The sequence below is a fragment of the Thamnophis sirtalis genome, unplaced genomic scaffold, assembly GCF_051295495.1.
Source record: "Thamnophis sirtalis isolate CommonGarterSnake01/CBP01778 unplaced genomic scaffold, rThaSir2_p1.2 scaffold_4, whole genome shotgun sequence".
Taxonomy (NCBI): Eukaryota; Metazoa; Chordata; class Lepidosauria; order Squamata; family Natricidae; genus Thamnophis; species Thamnophis sirtalis.
Genome location: NW_028261384.1, coordinates 2,516,074 through 2,543,803, shown reverse-complemented (window position 1 = coordinate 2,543,803; position 27,730 = coordinate 2,516,074). Strand labels below are relative to the sequence as shown.

Below are 27,730 nucleotides of genomic sequence, written 5' to 3'. Positions count from 1 at the left end.
GTTACTAGTCGGGCCCCACCCAGGGGCCTAGGACGTCGTAACGTATTTTCGTAATATGCGTGCAGATCCAAGCAGTGCGGCTTTTTGCATTTGACCGATGGTGATTTTGTCAATTTTTAACTGTTTTAAATGTAATTCCAGTGCTTTTGGAATAGCACCCAGTGTGCCAATTACCACTGGAATTATCACTGCTGGTTTGTGCCATAGTCCTTGAATTTCGATTTTTAAGTCCTGGTATTTTGAGATTTTTTTCATGTTCCTTCTCGGCGACCCTGCTATCACCTGGTATTGCGATGTCTATGATTGTGTCCTTATTTTTCTCAACCAGTATGATGTCTGGTGTATTATGTGCCAGTATTTTGTCCGTTTGTATACGGAAATCCCACAACATCTTGACCACCTGATTTTCGGTGACTTTTTCAGGTTGATGTTCCCACCAGTTTGTTGCTGTTTTAATATTATAATTTTTGCACAAATTCCAATGGATCATTTGTGCTACTGAATTGTGCCGCAATTTATAATCAGTCTGCGCGATTTTTTTTACAGCAGCTGAGCATGTGATCAACAGTTTCATCAGCTTCTTTGCAAAGTCTGCATTTGGCATCATCAGAGGATTTTTCGATTTTAATGGCATTTGTGCAGATAGCTTGTTCTTGCGCAGCCAGGATTAGTGACTCTGTTTCTTTCTTTAATGTACCTATTGTTAACCATAACCAAGTTTGTCACTGTCCACTTTATCTTTTATTTTTTCCAGAAATTAGCCATGCAGTGCTTTGTTCTGCCAACTCTCCATTCTTGATTTTATCACATCTTTTCTGTATTCTTGTTTTGTCTGTTGGGCCTTCAGTAGATTTTTGTTCTTTACTTCGATTAATAGATGTTCTTGACTTTCTTTTAAATAATCAGCCAGTGCATGTTTTTCTTCTTCAACTGTTTGCTTCACTTGTAATAATCCTCTGCCACCTGATTTTCGGGGCAGGTATAGTCTATCAGTATCACCACGTGGATGTAAACTGTAGCGCATTGTCATTATTTTCCTGGTTTTTCGGTCCAAAATGTCCAAATCAGCTTGTGTCCAGTTAACTATACCAGCTGTGTGTCTTATAACTGGTATTGCCCAGGTATTTATGGCATTGATTGTATTTCCACCATTCAATTTAGATTTCAAAATTTTCCTAACTCTGTTGGTGTACTCTCGCCTGACAATAGTTTTTACTTCTCCATGCTTGATGTTGTTGTTGTTGTTGTTGTTGTTGTTATTGCTGCCTTCCCTGGTCTTGGTAGCAAGTTAGTTAAGGAAATTACTTGGCGTAGCGGGCAGGCCTCCAAAAACATCGGACTATAACTCTCATCATGCTAAATCAGCCTCTAAACTCTTGACCGGGAAAGGAGGCAAACTTCATTAAAGGGCGATTCCAAAAGTTTCAGCGTTGATGCTTCTTACCGCCTTGTGTCAAGAGGTGGATTTGTCTGTGCAAAAATCCCAACTTTGCAGCAACATCCCAGCTGCCATATTGACTTTTTTTAAAAACCTCTTTTGGCATCTTTTCCCAGCGCGGACCCCCTCCTGCAGGAGATGTGGCCGGAAGGCAAGCAGAGCATCACGGAGGTGACGAAGCGCCCCCTGACTGCGGCCACCCTGTTCAAGAACTCCATCGTGGCCTTGGTGGACAACCTAGCTTCCAAGGTATCTCAGCTCTTCCTTTTCTGGTAGAGTTCCACAAGCTCAGCCCCTTGGAGATGGGTGGACTTCAACTCCCAGAATTCCCCAGTCTTCAGAACGGGGCTCAAAAAAGAGAAACGGGGGCAAACAGGCCCCTGGAGGACCTCAGTAGACAGTAGAGTTGAAAACATTAGACAGCAGAGTTGAAGTCCACCCATCTCCATGAGGTCAACCAAAGTTCTTGATCATGGACACCTTGGTCCATTCCTCCGATGTACAAGGAACACGCCATCACTGGACCTCTGAATTTCAAGGTTCACTGACCCCATTTTTCACTCTGGACACAATTTTAAAAAACTGGGGTAAACAGATCAGCAGGGCAGCTCATCAGCCCAAGTATCTGAGGTCCTCCTTCTATGTCCTTCAAACCCAGCAGTAGAGACCTTCCCAAGTATCTGGTCCTCCTTCCATGTCCTTCAAACCTAGCAGTAGAGACCTTCCCAAGTATCTGAGGTCCTCCTTCTATGTCCTTCAAACCCAGCAGTAGAGACCTTCCCATGTATCTGATCCTTCTTCCATGTCCTTCAAACCTAACAGTAGAGACCTTCCCATGTATCTGAGGTCCTCCTCCCATGTCCTTCAAACCTACCAGTAGAGACCTTCCCAGGCATCTGGTCCTCCTCCTATGTCCTTCAAACTTAGCAGTAGAGACCTTCCCAAGTATCTGAGGTCCTTCTCCTATGTCCTTCAAACTTAGCAGTAGAGACCTTCCCAAGCATCTGAGGTCCTTCTCCTATGTCCTTCAAACCTAGCAGTAGAGACCTTCCCAAGCATCTGGTCCTCCTCCTATGTCCTTCAAACTTAGCAGTAGAGACCTCCCCAAGCATCTGGTCCTCCTCCTATGTCCTTCAAACCTAGCAGTAGAGACCTTCCCAAGTATCTGAGGTCCTCCTCGTATGTCCTTCAAACCTAGCAGTAGAGACCTTCCCAAGCATCTGGTCCTCCTCCTATGTCCTTCAAACCTAGCAGTAGAGACCTTCCCAAGTATCTGAGGTCCTCCTCCTATGTTCTTCAAACCCAGCAGTAGAGACCTTCCCAAGGATCTGGTCCTCCTCCTATGTCCTTCAAACCTAGCAGTGGAGACCTTCCCAAGTATCTGAGGTCCTCCTCCTATGTTCTTCAAACCCAGCAGTAGAGACCTTCCCAAGCATCTGAGGTCCTCCTCCTATGTCCTTCAAACTTAGCAGTAGAGACCTTCCCAAGTATCTGAGGTCCTTCTCCTATGTCCTTCAAACTTAGCAGTAGAGACCTTCCCAAGCATCTGAGGTCCTTCTCCTATGTCCTTCAAACTTAGCAGTAGAGACCTTCCCAAGCATCTGAGGTCCTTCTCCTATGTCCTTCAAACTTAGCAGTAGAGACCTTCCCAAGTATCTGAGGTCCTTCTCCTATGTCCTTCAAACTTAGCAGTAGAGACCTTCCCAAGCATCTGAGGTCCTCCTCCTATGTCCTTCAAACTTAGCAGTAGAGACCTTCCCAAGCATCTGAGGTCCTTCTCCTATGTCCTTCAAACTTAGCAGTAGAGACCTTCCCAAGTATCTGAGGTCCTTCTCCTATGTCCTTCAAACCTAGCAGTAGAGACCTTCCCAAGCATCTGGTCCTCCTCCTATGTCCTTCAAACTTAGCAGTAGAGACCTCCCCAAGCATCTGGTCCTCCTCCTATGTCCTTCAAACCTAGCAGTAGAGACCTTCCCAAGTATCTGAGGTCCTCCTCGTATGTCCTTCACACCTAGCAGTAGAGACCTTCCCAAGCATCTGGTCCTCCTCCTATGTCCTTCAAACCTAGCAGTAGAGACCTTCCCAAGTATCTGAGGTCCTCCTCCTATGTTCTTCAAACCCAGCAGTAGAGACCTTCCCAAGGATCTGGTCCTCCTCCTATGTCCTTCAAACCTAGCAGTGGAGACCTTCCCAAGTATCTGAGGTCCTCCTCCTATGTTCTTCAAACCCAGCAGTAGAGACCTTCCCAAGCATCTGAGGTCCTCCTCCTATGTCCTTCAAACTTAGCAGTAGAGACCTTCCCAAGCATCTGGTCCTCCTTCCATGTCCTTCAAACTTAGCAGTAGAGACCTTCCCAAGCATCTGAGGTCCTCCTCCTATGTCCTTCAAACTTAGCAGTAGAGACCTTCCCAAGTATCTGAGGTCCTCCTCCTATGTCCTTCAAACCTAGCAGTAGAGACCTTCCCAAGTATCTGAGGTCCTCCTTCCATGTCCTTCAAACCTAACAGTAGAGACCTTCCCAGGCATCTGGTCCTCCTTCCATGTCCTTCAAACCTAGCAGTAGAGACCTTTCCAAGGATCTGGTCCTCCTCCCATGTCCTTCAAACCTAGCAGTAGAGACCTTCCCAGGCATCTGGTCCTCCTCCTATGTCCTTCAAACCTACCAGTAGAGATCTTCCCAGGTATCTGGTCCTCCTTCCATGTCCTTCAAACCCAGCAGTAGAGACCTTCCCAAGCATCTCAGGTCCTCCTCCTATGTCCTTCAACCATGGCAGCTTTAAGATGGTGGACTTCAACTCCCAGAATTCCCCAGTCTCGTGAACAAGGCTCTGACAGAGGACTAACAAGCTGCTGGAGGACCTTGCAAGTATCTGAGATCCTCCTTCCGTGTCCCTCAAACTGAACAACCTGAAGACAGGTGGACTTCAATTCCTAGGATTCCCCCCAGTACTATGAACAGGGCATGAGACAAGAATGAGACAGAGGCAAGCCAGCATTCGGAGTTCCCTTCCGGTTGGGGAAGGAGGAGGGGCTGTGGATGGAGGAGGAGTGGGACGGTTGCTCATTGTGTTACTGGGTCTATTTTCAGCTTCGGTGGGAGCTAAAATGAAAGGTTTGCTAGTTGGAAGCTTGTGCATCACTGATGCGCTATAAATAAGCCACACTAAGATGGAGATTACGGTTAGTTTTAAAGGTTTATTATGCAACGCCTCCATAAATAGAAACCCAAAGCCACAGCGTTTAAGGCTCGAAAATCTTGGGAAAGTCTGTATATCGGAGACAGCCGGCAGCCGAAATCCTCTCTAATAAATGCAGACACAAACACACTCCTTTTGGCTGTTGGCAAGTTTTTACAGGTAGTCCTCAGCTTAGGACTAAAACTGAGCCCAAAAATTTCCATTGCCAAATGAGGCAGTCATTAAATACACGTTTTGCCCCATTTTACAACCTTCCTTGCCACCGTTGTTAAGTGAATCGCCGGGATTGTGAAATCAGTACCAGGGTTGTGTGGTTCGGGTAAGTCCTTGACTTACAACAGTTTGTTTCGTGACCGTTCAAAGTTACAACCGCACTGAAAAAGTGGCTTTTTCACACTTACGACCATTTCACTAATCCTGGGGTGATATGGTCAAAATTCAGACGCTTGTCAAGCGACTCATATTTATGACAGTCACTGTGTCCCAGGATCATGTAATCCCCCCCCCTTTTTTTTTAAAGCAAAAGTTTTTTATTTTCCATTTTCATAACATATAATCACATGTATACTGTTACATAGCCAATATCATATTGTATTGATTATTAATTACGTCAGTTCATCTTTCCATCAACTCCCCCAGAAATAAAAAAATAAAAACCAATTATTGGCTCTTCTGCTCTCCATACACCAATTTCTTCTGCCTCTTTCCTCCCTACCTCCTTTCTTCCCTCCATCATCCTTTTCTACTCTACTTCCCCTTCCTTTCTCCTTCTCCTCTCTCTACAGTCCACTCCTCCTTATCCTCCTCATCTTCCCCCCTTACCCTCTCTCCTATCCCTCTCTTCCTATCTTTCTTCTCTCCTCTGCTTCCCACTCTTCCTCTCTCCTATTCCTCTCTTCCCATCTTTCTTCTCCCTTCTATTTCCCACTCTTCCTCTCATTGGTGTATTTCCGCTTCTGAGCAAACTCCATTCTGTGTTGATGGTATTTATGCTTCCATATCAATACACTTAACATATCTTAGTTTTAAAGAAAAAATAAGAGAAGACAGTATACATGTGCAATCATATTACTTTAAAACCTAACACCCCTCGTCAAGCCTCCCTCCCTCCCCCCCAACCCCCCACCCCCAGCCTTCCCTCCCCTGACTTCCCAGAACCCATACACGGTATAAATCTTTAACAAAAACACTTTAGAATATATTTGAAAAAAGAGTAAGAAATTAATAACATCTTTAAATTGAACTTAGCTCCTCCTTGCTAGGCTAACACTAAACAATTTATATCCTTCCTAATCTTAAGCATACTCTATCTCAGTGTTTCTCAACCTTGGTAACTTGAAGATGTCCGGACTTCAACTCCCAGAATTCCCCAAGGTTGAGAAACACTGCTCTATATGGAATTTCTTAGTCCCATATTTATTATGAGTATAATCAATCCATTTTTTCCAGTCTCTTTTATATCTCTCGTTTGAGTAGTCCTTGAGATATGCAGATATGTAATCCCCCTTTTATGACTTTCTGGCAAGCAAAGTCAATGGGGAGGCCAGATTCACTTAACGACCGTGTGACTAGCAATGACGGGGATTCGCTTAGCAATAGTGGCGAGAAAGGCCATAAAATGAGGCATCGCTCACTTAACAACTGACTCTCTTAGGGATGGAAATTTGAGGCACGTTTGTGGTCTTACGTCAATTCATAGTAACTAGCAAGACCATCCCGATTTACTAGAGGTCAGGGATGGTGAAACTTTTAGGACCGAGTGCCCAATCCGGGATGTGAGTGCATGTGCAGGCACCAGAGTGTTGGAATCCTGAACACCAGCTGGCTGATGCGCACACGTTCTTTGCGGTGTTTCGGGCCATTTTCAGGCCGTTTTTCGAGCCAAAAACGGCTTGAAAAAGGCCTCCCCAAATGGCCCGTTTTTCAGGCCATTTTCCGGTGCCCGCAAAAAGCAGCACGCACGCCGGAAACCAGTAGAGAAGCTGGCAATGGCACAGATGCCCACAGAAAGAGCTCAGCGTGCCAACTTTGGCACACGTGCTATAGGTTCGTCGTCAGAGCCGTAGGTTCAGGGGTGGGATTCAGCTGGTTCGCACCTATTCGGGAGAACCGGTTGGTAACTTTCTAAGCAGATCGGAGAACCGGTTATTGGAAGAAATCTCCTTTTGGTTCTTTCCACTTCACAGGGCTAATCCTGTAAGGAAGGCAGGAAGGAAACATTCTGGTGTTGTTTCTAGCTAATCTTTATTGCCCTGCTTACAGAAACTGCCTCTCCGGTTAACCCTTATTGCATTGTAACAGCTAAGGTGAAGCGCCCATCGACCTGAGTGACATTGACTTGGCCACGCCCACATGATCACATGACCACCAAGCCCCACCTACCCAGATGGTCATTAGGGCAGAGAACCGGTTGTTAAATTATTTGAATCTCACCACTGCGTAGGTTCTTGTGTCACCCAAGGAAACTTGATGTTTCAAACCAGAAACGCCATTTTAGGCAACGGGGCAAACTGAAGACAGGAGAAGGTCCTCTCGTAACTCCGCACATTTCCCTTTCTCCACAGGAGCCTTACTACGTCCGTTGCATCAAGCCCAACGACCAGAAGTCTCCGTTTCTGTTCGATGAGGAACGTTGCCGTCACCAAGTCTCATATTTGGGCCTTCTGGAGAACGTCCGGGTCCGAAGGGCCGGCTTCGCCTACAGGCAACCCTACCACCGTTTCTTACTCCGGTAAGGTTTGCGGCCGAGCGTTTGCAAAAGTTCCAGAAGAAGAAGAAACAAACCAACCCCTGGAGTTATCTTGGACAGCCTTTGGTGGAAGTGGGACTGTTGGCTGTTCACCAAGCAGGAAGAAGGAGGAGGAGGAGGAGGAGGAGGAGGAGGAGGAGGAGGAGGAGGAGGAGGAGGAGGAGGAGGAGGAGGAGGAGGAGGAGAGTCCTGGACACAGCCAGGAAAGCAGGGCGGACATTATAAGCGGTGTGTAAACATTTGTAGCTGTTGTGGAAAAGTTGAATGGAGGAAAAGGCAAGGAACAATCTGTAATACCACTCCTTTGTAGCACTGATGTGGTTACCTACTTGGATCATGAGACGTCTGCAATAAAACCCAGCTCAGGGAGCACTAAGAACCCAACGGTCCTCCTCCTTCTCCTCTTCCTCCTCTCACTGATGATGTTTTCTAGTTGGGTCATGAAATGTCTGCAAGAAAAATCACTCAGAGAGCACCAAGGATAGCAATAGCAATAGCAGTTAGACTTATATACCGCTTCATAGGGTTTTCAGCCCTCTCTAAGCGGTTTACAGAGTCAGCATATCGCCCCCCAACAACAATCCGGGTCCTCATTTTACCCACCTCGGAAGGATGGAAGGCTGAGTCAACCTTGAGCCGGTGAGATTAGAACCGCTGAACTGCAGATAGCAGTCAGCTGAAGTGGCCTGCAGTGCTGCACCCTAACCACTGCGCCACCTTGGCTCCTCCTCATAGTCATAGTCCTCCTCCTCCTCTCACTGATGACATTACCTAGTTGGGTCATGAAATGTCTGCAAGAAAGCCACTGAGGTCGCAGAGCACGAAGGACTCCATATTCCTCCTCCTCCTCTCCACAAATCCCCCCCTAAGCACTGTTGATGTCACCTTGTTGGGTCATGAAACATCTTCAGGGAAAAAATATCCCAAGCTCACACACACACACACACACACAAACACACACACACACACACACATACACAAACACGCACCAGCAAGAACCCTACAAAAAAACAGTGATACATATACCCAACGGGGAGAATCCTGGTTCCCAGCAGAGCGAGAACGGAGCTGAGCTATCTTCTTTCTCCTCGATCTGCTAGCGTTTTCCTCGCGGGGTCGAAATCCGCCGGCTTTCGTTTCCCGGTGGCGAGAAACATCAAACGGAGGAAGCGCTTGTCCCTAGGACAAACAACCGGGGTTTCGTGGTTTGGGACGGGAACGGCATTGTCGACGTTGAGCTGCAAACCCTCTAATGGGTCTTCTTGAAGACCCTCTACAGTCCGGTCAAAGCAGGTCAACTCTCCAACCTTCTTCTTCATCCAGGTACAAGATGACGTGTGAATACACCTGGCCCAACCACCTCATGGCCACGGACGCCGCAGCCACCCGAGCCCTGATAGAGCAACACGGCTTCCAAGACGACGTGGCTTACGGGCAAACCAAGATCTTCATCCGAACGCCCCGGACCTTGTTCGCCCTGGAAGAGGAGCGCTCCAACCTGATCCCCATTATTGTGTTGTTGTTGCAGAAGGTAACAAGGGGTTGTGGTTAAGGGTTGTGGATCACTAGGATGAAGCCGTGTGCCTGGCTTTCTCGCCCCGATGGATGCCGCGACCCGAAACCACGCGGAACCCAAGTGAGGAACTCCGCAGAACACATTCGCGGTTGGGAATTCAGGTGGCCTTTGATTTACGGTACCTCCTGTAGCGACCGTTCAAAGTTACAACGGCAGTGAAAAAAGTGACCCGCAGGCAGTCCTCGACTTATGACAGTCTGCTTAGTGACCTGTTCTGACCCTCCTTGTCCCACACCAACACACACTCTGAGCCAAAGATAAGTTACAGCATTTAATTAACAGACAGACAGGTCCTTGGCAGCAAACCGGCACAGATAAGCTGTGGCAGCAATCCAGCCTACCAAGCTCACAATAATGTTCTCCGACATTAGATCCTGCGTTGACTTCTGCAAGAGGGGCGTGTGCACAAGCAGTCCTTTTACAGTCTGGAGAGGAGCCTAATGACCACCAACTGAGTGCAATTACCTCCTGTAACTGCGCAACTGTTCCTGACGCCTATTAGCTCTCCGGTGCTGGGCATCCAGGAACAACTCACTGTTGGCGTCCAGATCACTCTCTGTTGTCTCCTCCCCACTGGTCCAAGGCTCAGGCGCCTCCTGGTGGCCAACCAGCCTCTCTGCGCCCTGCTCAGAGTCGGAACCCTGTCCAGGGTCCTCCACATTCTCCAGAGCCGACTCATAGGGCCCCTCGCTGTCGGAGTCTGGTGGCAGCTCCAACGGCTCCTGCTGAGCCACAACAGTGGCCATTCAAAGTTACAACTTTTTTCCAAAAATGTATCCATCCACCGTTTTCCACAAATAATACGGTGTCATCAGTACGGTCCCTTGACTTCCATTCGGATGCTCGATCACTGATTCACATTTATGACGATGGCAATATCCTGGAATTACATGATCGTTTCTTGCAACCATTTGAAAAGGGAAGTCAATGGGGAAACCCGATTCACTTAGCGACCGGGTGTCCAATTTAAGAATGGCATTGATTCACTTAACAAATGTGGCCAGAAATGGAGAAAACTCATCCAACCCATTTCTCACTTAACAGCATAAATTTGGGGCTCGACTGTGGTTGTAAGTTGAGGACCAGTGGTATGACCGTTTTACACCTTTACGACCATTGTGGCATTCCCCAAAGTCAGGTGAACAGAATTAGAATGTGTGGCTCATATTTAAGACGGTCACAGTATCCCAGGGTCATGTAATCCGCTTTTGCGACCGTCTGACAAGAAGGAAGCCAGACAACCGTGTGACTAATTTTAACAACTTCAGGGATTCACTTAACGGTGATAGCAGGAAAGGTCGTAAAATGGGACAGAATTCACGTAACAACTGCCTCGCTCAGAAAAAGAAATTCAGGGCTCAATTGGGGTTGTAAGTCGAGGACTATCATGGGTCTGAGCGGGGGATTATGGGATCCAGAACTGCCTTTGTGACCCCCCCAAATGAACCCCCTGTTCTGCAGACTCAGGGTTATGACGTCCCTCTCTTCCCAGGTTTGGAGAGGAGCCCTCGCCCGCAAGCGTTGCCGATACCTACGGGCCATCTACACCATCATGGCCTACTACAAGCGTCACAAAGTGAAGTCTCACTTATTGGAGCTCCTACAACGCTTCCAAGGGGTGCGGAGCATGGCGGACTACGGCAAAAGCGTGGAATGGCCGGAGCCTCCAGAGGTGCTGGCCCAGTTCCAGGAGAGCAGCAAACTCATCTTTTGCAGGTAATCCCCCACGATAATTTCTTTAGAGGGGAGGACTTCAACTCCCAGAATCCCCCAGCCAGCATTGCAGTCCTTCCCTCTTAAAGCCTTCTGGCTAGAGGATTCTGGGAGTGGAAGTCCTCCCCCTCTTAAAGCAGGCTGGCTGGGGGATTCTGGGAGTTGTAGTCCTACCCTCTTAAAGCATTCTGGCTGGGGAATTCTGGGAGTTGTAGTTCCCCCTTCTTAAAGCATTCTGGATGGGGGATTCTGGGAGTTGTAGTTCCCCCCTCTTAAAGCATTCTGGATGGGGGATTCTGGGAGTTGGAGTCCTCCCCCTCTTAAAGCATTCTGGATGGGGGATTCTGGGAGTGGAAGTCCTCTCCTCTTAAAGCAGGCTGGCTGGGGGATTCTGGGAGTGGAAGTCCTCTCCTCTTAAAGCATGCTGGATGGGGGATTCTGGGAGTGGAAGTCCTCTCCTCTTAAAGCAGGCTGGCTGGGGGATTCTGGGAGTGGAAGTCCTCTCCTCTTAAAGCATGCTGGATGGGGGATTCTGGGAGTGGAAGTCCTCTCCTCTTAAAGCATGCTGGATGGGGGATTCTGGGAGTGGAAGTCCTCCCCTCTTAAAGCATTCTGGATGGGGGATTCTGGGAGTTGTAGTTCTCCTCTCTTAAAGCATCCTGGCTGGGGGATTCTGGGAGTTGTAGTTCTCCCCTCTTAAAGCCTTTAAGTTCCTGACCGTCTCAGTTTTGTTCACGTTGCATGCTTCAACCGTCACTAAGCGAACCGCTGCATGTCATTGTTAACTGTTGTGCTTGCGGTTGTGTTGTTACAGGTGGCGAGCCAGGCAGCTGGTGACCAACATCCCTCCCTCCGAGATGGGCCAAATCAAAGCCAAAGTTGCCGCCTTCGACGTCTTGCAAGGCCGGAGGAAAAATTGGGGCTGTTGCCAAAACTGGAGACAGAACTATTTAGTGTCGGTACGTACAATTGTGCGATTCTCACACCCGTTCTTTCTTTCGACATCTTGTTCTGTCAGAAAAGGCATTTGGACATTTACGCAGCCTCGGTTCGTACAGGGTGTTCCTGACGTGTAACCGTTCGTTTAGCGGCGGTCCAAAGTTACCACAGAATCGCCACTCACCAACCAGTCGTGAAACGAGGACTAACTACGAAACATGGGGTTTGTAGTCTGATTTGCCCCGAACATCAGGAATTCTCCTTACCCTCGCTCAATTAGCAACCGCGTCAAAGTTACAGCGGCACTGGAATAAAGGGATTTAGGATGGTGTCTCACACTTACGACCATCACAGCGTTCCCCCGTGATAGGTTGGTCAAAATTCAGAAGGTCGGTGACCGACTTGTACTTACGACAGCCACAGTGTCCTGGGGATTGCGTGATCCCCTTTTGCGACCTTCTGAAAAGCAAAGACAACGGGGGGGGGGGGACCGAGATTTACTTAACGACCGGTTCAGTAGCTTAGCAACTGGAGTGATTTGCGAGCAGAAGTCACATGGAGTAATAGGCTGCAACTGCAGCCTTTTGGAGCATTAAAGATCCTTGTGAGAAGCAGAATAACAGAATCACAGAGTTGGAAGGGGCCTTGGAGGTCATCTAGTCCAACCTGCTCAAAGAGGAGACACAGAATCATAGAATGACAGAGATGGAAGGGACCTTAGAGGTCATCTAGTCCAACCCCCTGCTCAAACAGGATATCCTTACAGAATCATGGAATGACAGAGATGGAAGGGGCCTTGGAGGTCATCTAGTCCAACCCCCTGCTCAAACAGGAGACACAGAATCATAGAATGACAGAGTTGGAAGGGGCCTTGGAGGTCATCTAGTCCAACCCCCTGCTCAAACAGGAGACCCTTACGGAATCATGGAATGACAGAGATGGAAGGGAGCTTGGAGGTCATCTAGTCCAACCCCCTGCTCAAACAGGAGATCCTTACAGAATCATGGAATGACAGAGTTGGAAGGGATCTTGGAGGTCATCTAGTCCAACCCCCTGCTCAAACAGGAGACCCTTACAGAATCATAGAATGACAGAGTTGGAAGGGATCTTGGAGGTCATCTAGTCCAACCCCCTGCTCAAACAGGATATCCTTACAGAATCATGGAATGACAGAGATGGAAGGGGCCTTGGAGGTCATCTAGTCCAACCCCCTGCTCAAACAGGAGACACAGAATCATAGAATGACAGAGTTGGAAGGGGCCTTGGAGGTCATCTAGTCCAACCCCCTGCTCAAACAGGAGACCCTTACAGAATCATGGAATGACAGAGTTGGAAGGGGCCTTGGAGGTCATCTAGTCCAACCCCCTGCTCAAACAGGAGACACAGAATCATAGAATGACAGAGTTGGAAAGGACCTTGGAGGTCATCTAGTCCAACCCCCTGCTCAAACAGGAGACACAGAATCATGGAATGACAGAGATGGAAGGGACCTTGGAGGTCATCTAGTCCAACCCCCTGCTCAAACAGGAGACCCTTACGGAATCATGGAATGACAGAGATGGAAGGGAGCTTGGAGGTCATCTAGTCCAACCCCCTGCTCAAACAGGAGACCCTTACAGAATCATAGAATGACAGAGTTGGAAGGGATCTTGGAGGTCATCTAGTCCAACCCCCTGCTCAAACAGGATATCCTTACAGAATCATGGAATGACAGAGTTGGAAGGGGCCTTGGAGGTCATCTAGTCCAACCCCCTGCTCAAACAGGAGACACAGAATCATAGAATGACAGAGTTGGAAGGGGCCTTGGAGGTCATCTAGTCCAACCCCCTGCTCAAACAGGAGACCCTTACAGAATCATGGAATGACAGAGTTGGAAGGGGCCTTGGAGGTCATCTAGTCCAACCCCCTGCTCAAACAGGAGACACAGAATCATAGAATGACAGAGTTGGAAGGGACCTTGGAGGTCATCTAGTCCAACCCCCTGCTCAAACAGGAGACACAGAATCATGGAATGACAGAGATGGAAGGGACCTTGGAGGTCATCTAGTCCAACCCCCTGCTCAAACAGGAGACCCTTACGGAATCATGGAATGACATAGATGGAAGGGACCTTGGAGGTCATCTAGTCCAACCCCCTGCTCAAACAGGAGACCCTTACGGAATCATGGAATGACAGAGATGGAAGGGAGCTTGGAGGTCATCTAGTCCAACCCCCTGCTCAAACAGGAGATCCTTACAGAATCATGGAATGACAGAGTTGGAAGGGATCTTGGAGGTCATCTAGTCCAACCCCCTGCTCAAACAGGAGACCCTTACAGAATCATAGAATGACAGAGTTGGAAGGGATCTTGGAGGTCATCTAGTCCAACCCCCTGCTCAAACAGGAGACCCTTACAGAATCATAGAATGACAGAGTTGGAAGGGATCTTGGAGGTCATCTAGTCCAACCCCCTGCTCAAACAGGATATCCTTACAGAATCATGGAATGACAGAGTTGGAAGGGGCCTTGGAGGTCATCTAGTCCAACCCCCTGCTCAAACAGGAGACACAGAATCATAGAATGACAGAGTTGGAAGGGGCCTTGGAGGTCATCTAGTCCAACCCCCTGCTCAAACAGGAGACCCTTACAGAATCATGGAATGACAGAGTTGGAAGGGGCCTTGGAGGTCATCTAGTCCAACCCCCTGCTCAAACAGGAGACACAGAATCATAGAATGACAGAGTTGGAAGGGACCTTGGAGGTCATCTAGTCCAACCCCCTGCTCAAACAGGAGACACAGAATCATGGAATGACAGAGATGGAAGGGACCTTGGAGGTCATCTAGTCCAACCCCCTGCTCAAACAGGAGACCCTTACGGAATCATGGAATGACATAGATGGAAGGGACCTTGGAGGTCATCTAGTCCAACCCCCTGCTCAAACAGGAGACCCTTACGGAATCATGGAATGACAGAGATGGAAGGGAGCTTGGAGGTCATCTAGTCCAACCCCCTGCTCAAACAGGAGATCCTTACAGAATCATGGAATGACAGAGTTGGAAGGGATCTTGGAGGTCATCTAGTCCAACCCCCTGCTCAAACAGGAGACCCTTACAGAATCATAGAATGACAGAGTTGGAAGGGATCTTGGAGGTCATCTAGTCCAACCCCCTGCTCAAACAGGAGACCCTTACAGAATCATAGAATGACAGAGTTGGAAGGGGCCTTGGAGGTCATCTAGTCCAACCCCCTGCTCAAACAGGAGACAGAATCATAGAATGACAGAGTTGGAAGGGATCTTGGAGGTCATCTAGTCCAACCCCCCTGCTCAAACAGGAGACCCTTACAGAATCATAGAATGCCAGAGATGGAAGGGGCCTTGGAGGTCATCTAGTCCAACCCCCTGCTCAAACAGGAGACCCTTACAGAATCATAGAATGACAGAGTTGGAAGGGATCTTGGAGGTCATCTAGTCCAACCCCCTGCTCAAACAGGAGACCCTTACAGAATCATGGAATGACAGAGTTGGAAGGGGCCTTGGAGGTCATCTAGTCCAACCCCCTGCTCAACAGGAGACACAGAATATAGAATGACAGAGTTGGAAGGGATCTTGGAGGTCATCTAGTCCAACCCCCTGCTCAAACAGGAGACCCTTACGGAATCATGGAATGACAGAGATGGAAGGGCCCTTGGAGGTCATCTAGTTGAGCCCTCTGCTCGATCAGGGGACCTTATGAGAGTCACCCGATTTCTTAAAAACCTCCGACATCCGGCGTGCCCACACAACTTCCGGAAAGGAAACCACGTACAAACCAGCTTTGAAAATGCCAGCTAATTAAAGAGCTCCGCTTAGTGACGTTTTAAGCGCGTCTCGGCCCACGTTTTTCTTCCCGGCTGTCGGTGGGCGAGGAGGATGATGGGAGGTGTGGGTTGTTGTTGTTTTTTGTCTCTTCCCCAGATTTGCCATCTGTTCACGCTTTGACTTGGGGGTTTTCTTTTGTGTGTGTGTGTGTGTCACGTTGAGTTGTGAGTCAAAGACCTGGAGTTACCCCGGAGTGGGACGGTCGGTTCATTGGGAAAAAATCCGTGATTTATCCAAATTGTAGGGTTGTCCTATGTGACAAGTGTAGGATGGTGAGAGGGCCTGTTCTCCATTTCCTTTTCACGTTGGCTTTAAAAATAAATTTGAAATGTGCAGCCAGCAAACCTGGTTAATTTAGAAAGCACAACAGGATGCATTCGGCATTTGAAAAGGAGACCACCAGGAGATCTCACAGGAAGCAAATGTGGCTAATTTGGAAAGCAGAGCAGGATGCGGTTGGTATTTGGAAAGGAGACCACCAGGAGATCTCACGGGAAGCAAATGTGTCTAATCTGGAAAGTGCAGCAGGACATTGCTGGTATTTGGAAAGGAGGCCACCAGGAGATCTCACAGGAAGCAAATGTGTCTTACTTTATAACAATTCGTTTAGGGACCGTTTTGAAGTTACAAGGCCGCTGGGGGAAAAAAGGATATGACTGTTTTTCACACAGCCATCGTGATGTCTCTGTGGTCACATGATCAAAACTGTTTGGCAACGGACTCATACCTATGACGTTTCCAGCGTCCCAGGGGTCACGCCATCCCTTTTTGCGACCTTCTGACGAGCAAAGTCAGTGTGGAAGCCAGATTCATTTAGCAACCGTGTTACTAATGTAACAACTGTAGTAACAACTCCGGTGATTCACTTAACAACCGTGGCAAGAAAGGTCATAAAATAGGGCAAAATTCAGTTACTAGATGTCTTGCTCAACAACATGAAATCTGGGCTCAATTGTGGTCGAACGTGGAGGACACCATGGTGGCTGGGGGATTCTGGGAGTTGAATTCCATCGCCTCCTTCCTCCTCCTCCTCCTCCTCCTCCATAAAGCCCCACCTTTCCAGCACTGATGATGTTCCCTAGTTGGGTCATGAAACGTCTGCAAGAAAACCACCAAACTCAGAGAGCTTCAAGGACCCCACAGTTGTCATGTCGTCTCCGTCTCCGTCTCCGTCTCCTCCTCCTCCTCCTCCTCCTCCTCCTCCTCCTCCTCCTCCCTTCTAGCACTGATGATGTTCCCTAGTTGGGTCATGAAACGTCTGCAAGAATATAACTGAATTCAGAGAGCAACAAAGATCCCAGAATCCTTTTCCTCCTCCTCCTCCTCCTCCTCCTCCTCCTCCTCCTCCTCCTCCTCCTCCTCCTCCTCCTCCTCCTCCTCCTCCTCCTCCTCCTCCCCTCTCCTCCCTTCTAGCACTGATGATGTTCCCTAGTTGGGTCATGAAATGTCTGCAAGAAAACCACCAAGCTCAGAGAGCACCAAGGACCCCCCCCCCCAATTCAACTCTGTGCTATCAAGAGCCTCTTCTCCCTCTCCTGTCCTGAGACCACCACTCCACCTGCCTGAGGTTCTCCTGGGAAGCCAGAAGCAGGGGTTTTCCCCCCCCCTACCTGGGTGATGCCAGGCGCAGCCCAGGATATCTAAGAGAATGGCCTTTTTTCTTCAACGGACGCCCCCATCATCTCCATGGTGACGTCTCCCCGAAGCCTCTTGGCTGGAGGCAGAAGACTAGGGGAGCCTCCCCCTCCAACCCTTTTTAATCTCTGGTGCAATGGCTGCGCATGAAAAAAAAGAATAGCTTTCTCCTCTCGCGGACATCCCCGCATGCCCAGAGGCTGCAAGGAAGCACAGTTCTTCCGTGGGGTCCCACCATTGAGTCCATGGTGCATTTCACTCCAACAGCAGACCTCGAGAGGCCCTGCACACTTCTTGGCACATCCCTTGCGCTGGTTGATAGATAGGTAGATAGAAGGTTGGGGGGGGGTGAGAGAAAAGAAGGAGGGAGGGAGGGAGGGAGGGAGAGAGAGAGAGAGAGAGAGAGAGAGAGAGAGAGAGAGAGATTAGATAGATAGATAGCTATAGATGATATAGATAGATAGGTAGATAGGCAGGGAGGCAGGCAGATAAATAGAAATAGATAGCTAAATAGATATTGTATGTAGGTGTGTGTGTGTGTGTGTGTTTCTGTCTATGTGTGTGTAGACCACAAAAGCGCGTAGGACAAAATCGCGCTCGACAAAAGCGCGCTGTGACGTCATCACAGCGCGACGAAAAAGTTCGAAAAATGTAAAAATAAAGCGAAAACCTTACCCTAACTCCCCCAAACCTAACCCTAAACCTAACCCTAAACCTAACTCTTAACCTAACCCTAAACCTAACCGTTAAAGTAACGAAAAACCTAACGCTAACCCTTAACCTAACCCTAACCCTAAACCTAAACCTAACCCTTACCTTTATGTGAATCGGCTTGCTTTAATTTAATTTTTATTAATTTTTATTTGAATTTTTCGATCTTTTTCGTCGCACTGTGATGACGTCAAAGGCGCGATTTTGTCGATCGCGCTTTTGCCGTCTGCGCTTTTGACGGGTCACGGATAGAGACAGAGAGAGAGAGAGAGAGAGAGAGAGATTAGATAGATAGATAGCTATAGATAGATGATATAGATAGATAGGTAGATAGGCAGGGAGGCAGGCAGATAAATAGAAATAGATAGCTAAATAGATATATTGTGTGTTTGTATGTATGTATGTGTGTGTATAGATAGATAGATAGATAGATAGATAGATAGAGAGAGAGAGAGAGAGAGAGAGAGAGAGAGAGAGAGAAAGAGGTGGCTATAGATAGATAGATAGATAGATAGATAGATAGATAGATAGATAGATAGATAGATAGATAGATAGATATAGAAAGAAAGAAAGAGAGAGAGGGAGAAGAGGGAGATAGATAGACAGATAGACAGATAGAGATATATAGAAAGAGCGACATGGATAGATAGATAAATAGATAGATAGATAGATAGATAGATAGATAGATAGATAGATAGATATAGAAAGAGAGAGAGGGAGGGAGATAGAGAGATAGATATGGAAAGAGCGAGATAGATAGATAGATAGATAGATAGATAGATAGATAGATAGATATAGAAAGAAAGAAAGAGAGAGAGGGAGAAGAGGGAGATAGATAGACAGATAGACAGATAGAGATATATAGAAAGAGCGACATGGATAGATAGATAAATAGATAGATAGATAGATAGATAGATAGATAGATAGATAGATAGATAGATAGATAGATAGATAGATAGATATAGAAAGAGAGAGAGGGAGGGAGATAGAGAGATAGATATGGAAAGAGCGAGATAGATAGATAGATAGATAGATAGATAGATAGATAGATAGATAGATAGATAGATAGATAGATATAGAAAGAGAGAGAGAGAAGGGGGGGAAACTACCCAGGTCAGAGCCCACCAAGGACCACCCCCCCAGTCCTCCTCCTCCTCTTTGTCCCCCCCCCCACCCCATAAGAAACAACCCACCTCCTCTCCTCTCTCTTCTTCCCCAGGCGGAGGAGAATTCAGCCTTGGCTGCCCAGTTCGTCAAACAGGTCTCCACCCTGAAAGAGAAGATGCACTTCAGTTCCGTGTTGTTTTCATGCCATGTGCGGAAGGTGAGAGGCACACGCGGCTCAGGCTGGCTGGGGGATTCTGGGAGTTGGAGTCCAAGATACCCCCAAGTTGCTGACTCTGACAGACACACACACATACATACGCACATGGGGGGGAAGGAGGATGAATGATGAATGGAGAGTGGGAGGGAGGGGAGAGAGAGAGAGAGAGAGAGAGGGAGGGAGGGAGGGAGGGAGGGAGGACCAGTTAGAAACATGCCCTCCACAGTTGTGGCATTCCCAATTCCCCTAACATCTGGGAACGGCCGGCTTCAAGAAGGCCACTCTATCCCTGGTGGTCTCTATGATGCTACTTGCAAAGTATCAATTCGAAGCATGGTCTCCACAGGTTTGGCATTGCCAAGTCGTCCCCCCCCTCCCAACCAAGGTAGAGAAGGCCGCTCTATCCCTGGAAGTCTCTATGATACCAAGGTGTCACTTAGAAGCATGGCGTCAACAGTCGTGGCACTGCCAAGCCTCCCAACATCTGGAAGTGCCTAGTTAGAAAAGGCCGTTCTATCCCTGGAGGTCTCTATGATGCCACCTCCAGCAGGGGCCAGTTAGAAACATGGCCTCTGTTAAATATTGGTTAATTGTTCTGACTGTCAGTAACATCCTCTGAGCTCTCTGATTGGCTGAGAGCTCCAGAGGGTGTTGCCGACGCACTGTTAGTGTTGATTGGCCGAGGGACTGACGTCAGCAGTTGCTGTCGCGTCCCCGGCCAGTGATTGGTTAAACAAGAATATAAATACCGTGGCGGGAGTTTTCCGTCCCTTGAATCGCCTTCAACCGAATAAAGAGTTCTTCTTGTTTGAAACCCTGGCTGTGCGTTGTCCCTCCGTCAATACTTAAAACTGGCGACGAGGATGGGATTCGGCGATTCCACGCAAGCCTAGGTTTAAAGACAGAGAGTTTATTCCAGCTAGCTGCTGTAAGTCGCTGTCCGCGCCAGCACCGAACGCTGAGGAAAATTTTTCCTGTCACGTCTTCAGTCCATCCGCTCCTCACAAGTCAGTTTAGCCAGTATGAATTCATTGCCGCCTTTCGCTCCTTTCGGCTCCGCCGGCGAATCCTGGGAAGGATTCATGGAGCGCTTTGAAACATATTTAATCGCAACTAAAAATCAGGCTCAAACGGATGAGGAGAAGTGCAGCTTTTTCTTATCATGCTGCGAACCCTCAATGTTTGCCTCAGCCAGAGCCATGGCTGCTCCCAGACCCGCATACAAATTGGGCTGGGACAACTTGATGGCCAAATTAAAGGGGCACTATGCCCCAACGCCATCCAAAATTGCCCGCAGTTTCGCATTCAGGAGGCGGGTACAGAAGCCGGGGGAGACGATCAGTCAATTTTTGGAAGCCCTGCGCACTGTGGCGGCCCAGTGCGATTTTTCGAACCTAGAAGAAAACCTAGTCGAGCAGTTTGTGTGCGGTGTGCGGGATGTACACTTAAGAAGCCGCATGTTCCGCCACCATGACATTACGCTGCTCCAAGCAGTCGAGATCGCCAGAGCAGCTGAGCTCTCGGAGCAATCGACCGCCGATTTGGAACGGCTATAGCTGTCAACTAACCCGGCACCGGCCTCACAAGTGCATGACATTGACTATGATGATATAATTCCTTGTGAGGACCGGGAGCCAGACAACATCGATCAAGTCCGCTCACAACCACGGCGGAAGCCACCTGCCAAATCCACAGCCGCACCGCAAAACGCCAGGGTGCCTTGCCTTAGCTGCGGAGGCCGCCACGACCGCCAAACGTGCCAATTCAAAAATGCAATCTGCCACCGCTGTCAGAGGCAGGGGCACATCGCCCAAGTGTGCCGAGCCTCCTTGCCGGCCCCTGCCTTCTTCCAATCTTCTGAGAGGACCAAGCAGCAACAGCAACAGCGCCGCCAGCAGAGACCAGCTCGCAGAGGAGATGACTGCCACACTGTTTCCGAGCCGCAGGAAGTGGAGACTTCCATCAACCAGGCCTCCTCAGGCAACCGCAAGATCAAGGCCAATGTCCACCTGGCAGGTCAGCCTTGCCAGATGGAGGTGGACTCCGGCTCCTCCCGATCTTTATTATCTTGGGACATGTTCTCAAACCTCTGCCCTACAGTTTCCCAAAATCAGTTAGCCCCATCCCGGGTACTCTTAAGGGACTACCAAGGGAAGTTGATCCCTGTTCTGGGATCCTTTCCTATCCCTGTTAGATATGGCAATTTCAAGGGAGAGCTGCCAATCATAATTGTAAAACACAATTTGCCGGCTCTTCTTGGCCTTGATTGGTTTAAGACACTGGGACTGTCCATTGGGGGGGTCCACCAAGTGAAAACTGCGACAATTGAGGACGTCCTGCAGGAGTTCTCTGATGTGTTTGATGGACAGCTGGGGTGTTATAAGGGAACCCCCATCTCCCTTAGCTTAGATCCTCAGATTGCTCCTATTAGGCTGAAAGCCCGCAGGGTGCCTTTTGCCTTAAGGGCCAAGGTTGACGCCGAACTTGACAAATTGTTGGCGCAGGGTGTCATCGAGCCGGTCGATCATGCTCCATGGGAGACTCCCATAGTTCTTCCGGTCAAGCCGGATGGCTCGGTGAGAATCTGCGCCGACTACAAGTCGACGATCAACTTGGCCCTTCAGGCAAACCCCTATCCAGTCCCTGTTGTGCAACACCTGCTCCATTCCCTGGGGCAGGGTTGCATATTTGCTAAACTGGATATGGCGCAAGCCTATCAACAGCTCCCGGTGGATGACGATGCGGCGGCTGCCCAGACCATCGTCACTCATCGTGGGGCTTTTCGTTGTCGCCGCCTACAATTCGGCGTATCCGTGGCCCCGGGGATCTTCCAAAGTCTCATGGAGCGCCTGCTCCATGGACTTCCGGGGGTAGTGCCATATTTCGATGACGTTCTGATCGCTGCTACAAGCCGCTCAGAACTCATCGAAGTATTAAGGAAGGTCCTCTGTCGTTTCAGGGGCGCGGGATTAAAATTAAAAAGCAGCAAATGCTCATTTGCTGTCCCTAGGGTAGAATTCTTGGGCTTCTTAATAGATGCCCAAGGCATTCACCCTACACCCTCTAAGATTGCCGCCATTAGGAACGCCCCTGCTCCCACCTCCAGGGCGGAGCTACAGGCGTTCCTAGGGCTGCTCAATTTTTACGCCCCCTTTATTCCTCACAAGGCGTCACTAGCCGAGCCGCTGCATCGGTTGCTCGACCGATCCGCGGCCTGGCACTGGGGAAGCCGCGAAGCGCATGCGTTCGCGGCTGTCAAAGAGACGCTGACGTCATCGGCAGTCCTCATTCAATATCATGATGGGTTGCCTCTGACGTTGGCGTGTGACGCCTCCCCATTTGGAGTAGGGGCTGTCCTGAGCCATATCCTCCCTAATGGCTCAGAAGCCCCTGTGGCCTTTTATTCTCGGACACTCTCCTCGGCGGAGCGCAATTACAGCCAGATCGACAAGGAGGCTCTGGCTGCAGTGTCCGGGATTAAGAGGTTCCACGATTACCTCTACGGTCGGCACTTTACCCTTGTCACCGACCATAAGCCACTCCTTGGGCTTTTGGCGGGGGACAAGCCGACCCCCTCCATTTTATCCCCCCGCATGACTCGCTGGACGGAGTTCCTCGCAGCGTATTCTTATACGTTGCTGTACCGTCCAGGCAAACAGCTAGGGCATGCAGATGCCCTCAGCCGTTGCCCACTTCCGGAGATGGACACCGCACCCGTGCCCTCTCTCTCAGTCCTCTCCATTGCCGCCTCCGGGTTCCCACTCTCTGCCGCGGACGTAGCGGCCCACACGAAGGCCGATCCGATCTTGTCCCAGGTCTCTTCCTGGGTTCTAAGGGGATGGCCAGCAGACAAAGTGGCAGAGGGCTTCCAGCCCTTTAAAAATCGCCAGGCTGAGATCTCCCTCCACGGGGGTTGTCTCATCTGGGGGGATCGGGTGCTGATCCCCACCGCACTCCGGCCACTGGTTCTGGATCTGCTCCACAAGGACCACCCGGGCATAGCACGAATGAAGGCATTAGCCCGTAGCTATGTCTGGTGGCCCTTGCTGGACACAGAAATAGCGGCCCATGTGGGCCGCTGCACGACCTGTCAATTATCCAGGCCCAACCCCCCAGCCGGGCCTGCTCGTGAGTGGGAGGCTCCGAGAGGCCCATGGTCTCGCCTCCACATCGATTTCGCCGGTCCCTTCCACGGCCAAAACTTCCTGGTAGTGGTGGACGCCTACTCTCGATGGGTGGAGCTAGTCCTCATGGGCTCCACCACAGCCGAGAGTACGGTCAGGGCCCTGCGGAGAATGTTCGCAACCCACGGGTTGCCGGACGTGGTGGTCTCGGACAATGGGCCACAGTTCACGTCCACCACCTTCCAGGAGTTCTTGGCCGAGCAGGGGATCCGGCATGCGCCCATAGCCCCGTACCACCCGGCCAGCAATGGCCGGGCGGAACGGGCGGTCCGCTCAGCTAAGGAGGCACTGAGCCGCATGGACCGGGGCGACTGGCAGGCGAGGGTGGCGGCTTACCTGCTAAGCCAACATTCCACCCCCTGCCCAACTACCAACAAAAGCCCCGCGGAGCTCTTGATGGGCAGGCGCCTGCGGACTCCCCTGGATAGGCTTCACCCGCTCTATTCAGGGGATCAGCCGAGCAATCTGGGGGTCCTCCCTCCCCGGTCCTTTAAGCTAGGAGATCCAGTGTGGGCTCGGTCGTTTACGGGGGAACCAAAATGGGTGCCGGGTGCTATCGTTGCCCTGACTGGCCCATGTTCTTTCAGGGTCCAATTGGCTGATGGAACCCAATGGAGACGCCACCTGGATCAATTGAGGAGGCGTCTCCCGTCGCAGGCTGGTGGCCGCGAACCCCTGAGCGACAACACCGCAGCCCCGGGGTTGCAATGTGAAGCCTTCGCCACTCCAGGCCTCAACCTGCACCAAGCACAAACCCCTCAATCCGAGAGACCACATCCAGGGGCCTTTGCCACACCAGGCCCCCTCCTGTTCCAACAACAGCGTCCTCAATCCGGCAGTCCGCAACCGAGGGCCTTCGCCACACCAGGCCCTGCTTACCCAAGCGCCGCCCAAGGGGACGCCATTCCAACAACTCAATCCGAGGACGCACAGAGAATTTCCCCCACGACAAGTGACGCGCCCCCACGGCTACACCTACCGTTGCAGTTGAGCCCGCCTTCTGGGCCTTCCCGAAAGGGCGTGCCTCGGAGCTACACTCCCTTCGGGGAGGAGCTACCACGAGGAGGTCCTCCTCCGCCGACGACTTCTCCTGCAATGAGAAGATCTGGGCGGGTCCGGCGCCGCCCAGCATATCTTAAGGACTACGCATGCTCCGTTTCGGGCATGCGCAGAACTGGGGGAAAGGGGTGTTAAATATTGGTTAATTGTTCTGACTGTCAGTAACATCCTCTGAGCTCTCTGATTGGCTGAGAGCTCCAGAGGGTGTTGCCGACGCACTGTTAGTGTTGATTGGCCGAGGGACTGACGTCAGCAGTTGCTGTCGCGTCCCCGGCCAGTGATTGGTTAAACAAGAATATAAATACCGTGGCGGGAGTTTTCCGTCCCTTGAATCGCCTTCAACCGAATAAAGAGTTCTTCTTGTTTGAAACCCTGGCTGTGCGTTGTCCCTCCGTCAATACTTAAAAGCCTCCACTGGTGTGGCGCTGCCAATTCCACTAACACCTGAGGAACTGCAGATTAAAGAAGGCCGCTCTATCCCTGGAGGTTTCTATGATACCAGCTCCAAGATGCCTGTTGGAAGCATGGCATCTGCAAAGTCCCCCAATCTCTGGAAGGTGCCAAGTCAGAGAAGGCCGCTCTACGCTAGGAAGTCTCTATGACAACACCTCGAGCAGGTGCCCAATTCAAGAAGGCCGCTCTATTCCTGGAGGCCACTATGAGGCCACCTCCGGAGCATCAAATTGGAAGCATGGCCTCCACAGATGTGGCACGGCCAAGTCCCTTTTCCCCAACCAAGTTAGACAAGTCGCTCTATCCCTGGAAATCTCTATGGTAACACCTCCAAGATGACAGTAAATAGCCCAAAGCTGGTTTCATTGCAAGCAAGAAGCACCCACAGGACGGCGGCTGGTCCCCCCATTGACCTCCGGGGCTCAAACAGGATGGGCTGTCTCCCCTCTTTTCCTTGATATGGTGGGTGAGGGGGGGGGTCCAATTGGTTTTTCTCAGGGTAGGGGGCCTTCTTGACCATCTCCCAATCTCCCCAGATCAACCGGTGTAACAAACGGACGGATCGAGCCCTATTGATCACCGACCAGCACCTCTACAAGCTGGACCCCCGGAAGCAATACCGAGTCAAGAAGACTATTGCTCTCGGCACAGTAAGGAGGGGGTTGAAGGGGGTCTTCTGGGGTTTTTTTGGGGAGGGTTGGGGGGTCCACAGAAGAGTAGAAGATGTTTCTGGGGTTAGGGAGGCCCGAGTTGCATGGAGGAGGCGAAACCCAGCGTTAGAGATTGCATGGAGGACGTTGCCTAGCTGGGTCATGAGACGTCTGCAAGAAAACAACCGAGCTCAGAGAGCACGGAGACCCCACAGTCATCCCCCTCCTCCTCTCACCTCTGCAAACCGGCCTCCTAGCACTGATGATATTACCTAGTTGGGTCATGAAATGTCTCCGAAGAAACCAACAAGCTCAGGGAACTCCAAGGACCTCACAGTCCTTCCTCCTCCTCCTCCTCCTCCTCTTCCCCTCCTTCTCTCTGTCTCTCTCCAAAAAAAACCTTCCTTCTAGCACTTGATGACGTCCCCTAGCTTGGTCATGAAACATCTGCCAGAAAGCTATCAAGGCCAAAGAGAACCCCATAGTCCTCCTCCCCCCGCTTCTCTACAAAACCCCCTCCTTTTAGCACTGATGACATTCCTTAGTTGGGTCACGAGACGTCTAACAAGGGAACCACCAACCTCGGCGTGCACCAAGGACCCCACAGTCTTTTTCCTCCACCTCCTCCTCCTTGAGCCAAGGTGGCGCAGTGGTTAAATGCAGCACTGCAGGCTACTGCTAGATCAGCAGGTCAGCGGTTCAAATCTCACCGGCTCAGGGTTGACTCAGCCTTCCATCCTTCCGAGGTGGGTGAAATGAGGACCCAGATTGTTGGGGGCAATATGCTGACTCTCTGTAAACCGCTTAGAGAGGCCTGAAAGGCCTATGAAGCGGTATATAAGTCTACTGCTATTGCTATTGCTATTGCTCCTCCTCCTCCTCCTCCTCCTCCTCCTCCTCCTCCTCCTCCTCCTGCGCGAATTTCCCAAACGACCTTTTTTTAACCCTTCCTTTGCCCCCACAGGTGTCCGGTTTGAGTGTCACCAGTGGTGACGACCAGTTGGTGGTCTTCCACCTGGAGAAGCAGAAGCACCTAGTGGTGTGTCTTCACAAAATGCAACCAGCCAACGACAACCGGGTCGGGGAGCTGGTTGGGGTCCTGGCGGACCACTTCAGGAGGTAGGTGGCTCCTCTCTCGAGCATCTCATCCACTAGTCCCCGACCTACGACCACAATTCACCTGCCCGTCACTAAGCGGGACACGGGGCGCCGTTGTTAATTGAATCCCTGTGGCTCTTCAGGGAATCGCACGGCCTGCTTATCCAAAGGCCGCAACATAGCAATAGCAATAGCAATAGCAGTAGACTTATATACCGCTTCATAGGCCTTTCAGGCCTCTCTAAGCGGTTTACAGGGAGTCAGCATATTGCCCCCAACAATCTGGGTCCTCATTTTACCCACCTCGGAAGGAGGGAAGGCTGAGTCAACCCTGAGCCGGTGAGATTTGAACCGCTGACCTGCTGATCTAGCAGTAGCCTGCAGTGCTGCATTTAACCACTGCGCCACCTTGGCAACAGGGGATCGCGGTGTCGTAAGCCTGAGTCAGTCACGAAGCGTCTGACTGTGGATCCACAGTAACGCAGCAATGGTTGTTCAGGGCGAAAAATGGACGTCGCTCCTTTTTCCCCCAGTGCCGTTGTCATGTTTGGCCACTAAGTGGAAAGGTTGTAAGTAGAGGCCTGCCTGTGTTGACTCTGGGTGTGTGTGTGTTTCAGGACACATGAAAATGTAATAAATAAGTAATGGAATCGCACTTGATTTTTATGGCCTCTTTGGCCATGGTTGCTAAGTGAATCACTGCGGTCGTTAAGGGAGATACATGCTGGGGTTCAATGCTTAAGTAGAGTGTGATCCATCGGGGCCAATTGTGGCTATAAGTTGAGGAACAGCACTCCAGGAGAACTGCAACCTTTGTAAATACAGGCCTTGTGGCCAAGCATCCAAATTAGTGGGAATACTGTGACGGTCATGTGAAAAATGGGGGAGGGTTTAATGCTGTTATCACTTTGACCCCATTGAGGGAATGAAAGGTTGTAAGCCGAGGACTATTGATTGTTTGCTTGAAGAATAAATGTGTTTATTTATCTATTTAGCCATTAGTCCTATTATCCATCTGTCTGTCCATCCATCCATCATCCCTCTCTGTGTTTCTATCTCTAATTATCTATCTATCTATCTATCTATCTATCTATCTATCTATCTATCTATCTATCTATCTATTTATCTATCTATCTATCTATCTATCATCTATCTGCTTATCT

General features: G+C 50.0%; 1 protein-coding gene across 1 annotated transcript in view; it reads left to right on the top strand.

Moving 5' to 3' along the window:
- LOC106546872 (unconventional myosin-Ig-like) overlaps nucleotides 1-27,730 on the top strand; it is a 73,751-nt gene that overhangs the window by 28,427 nt on the left and 17,594 nt on the right. Inside the window, exons 14-21 of the mRNA XM_087712361.1 lie at nucleotides 1,555-1,687; nucleotides 7,200-7,366; nucleotides 8,708-8,915; nucleotides 10,453-10,676; nucleotides 11,488-11,632; nucleotides 19,019-19,123; nucleotides 25,356-25,469; nucleotides 26,434-26,588. Coding sequence (XP_087568487.1) covers nucleotides 1,555-1,687; nucleotides 7,200-7,366; nucleotides 8,708-8,915; nucleotides 10,453-10,676; nucleotides 11,488-11,632; nucleotides 19,019-19,123; nucleotides 25,356-25,469; nucleotides 26,434-26,588 — 1,251 coding nt within the window. The remainder of the gene's footprint in view (nucleotides 1-1,554; nucleotides 1,688-7,199; nucleotides 7,367-8,707; nucleotides 8,916-10,452; nucleotides 10,677-11,487; nucleotides 11,633-19,018; nucleotides 19,124-25,355; nucleotides 25,470-26,433; nucleotides 26,589-27,730) is intronic.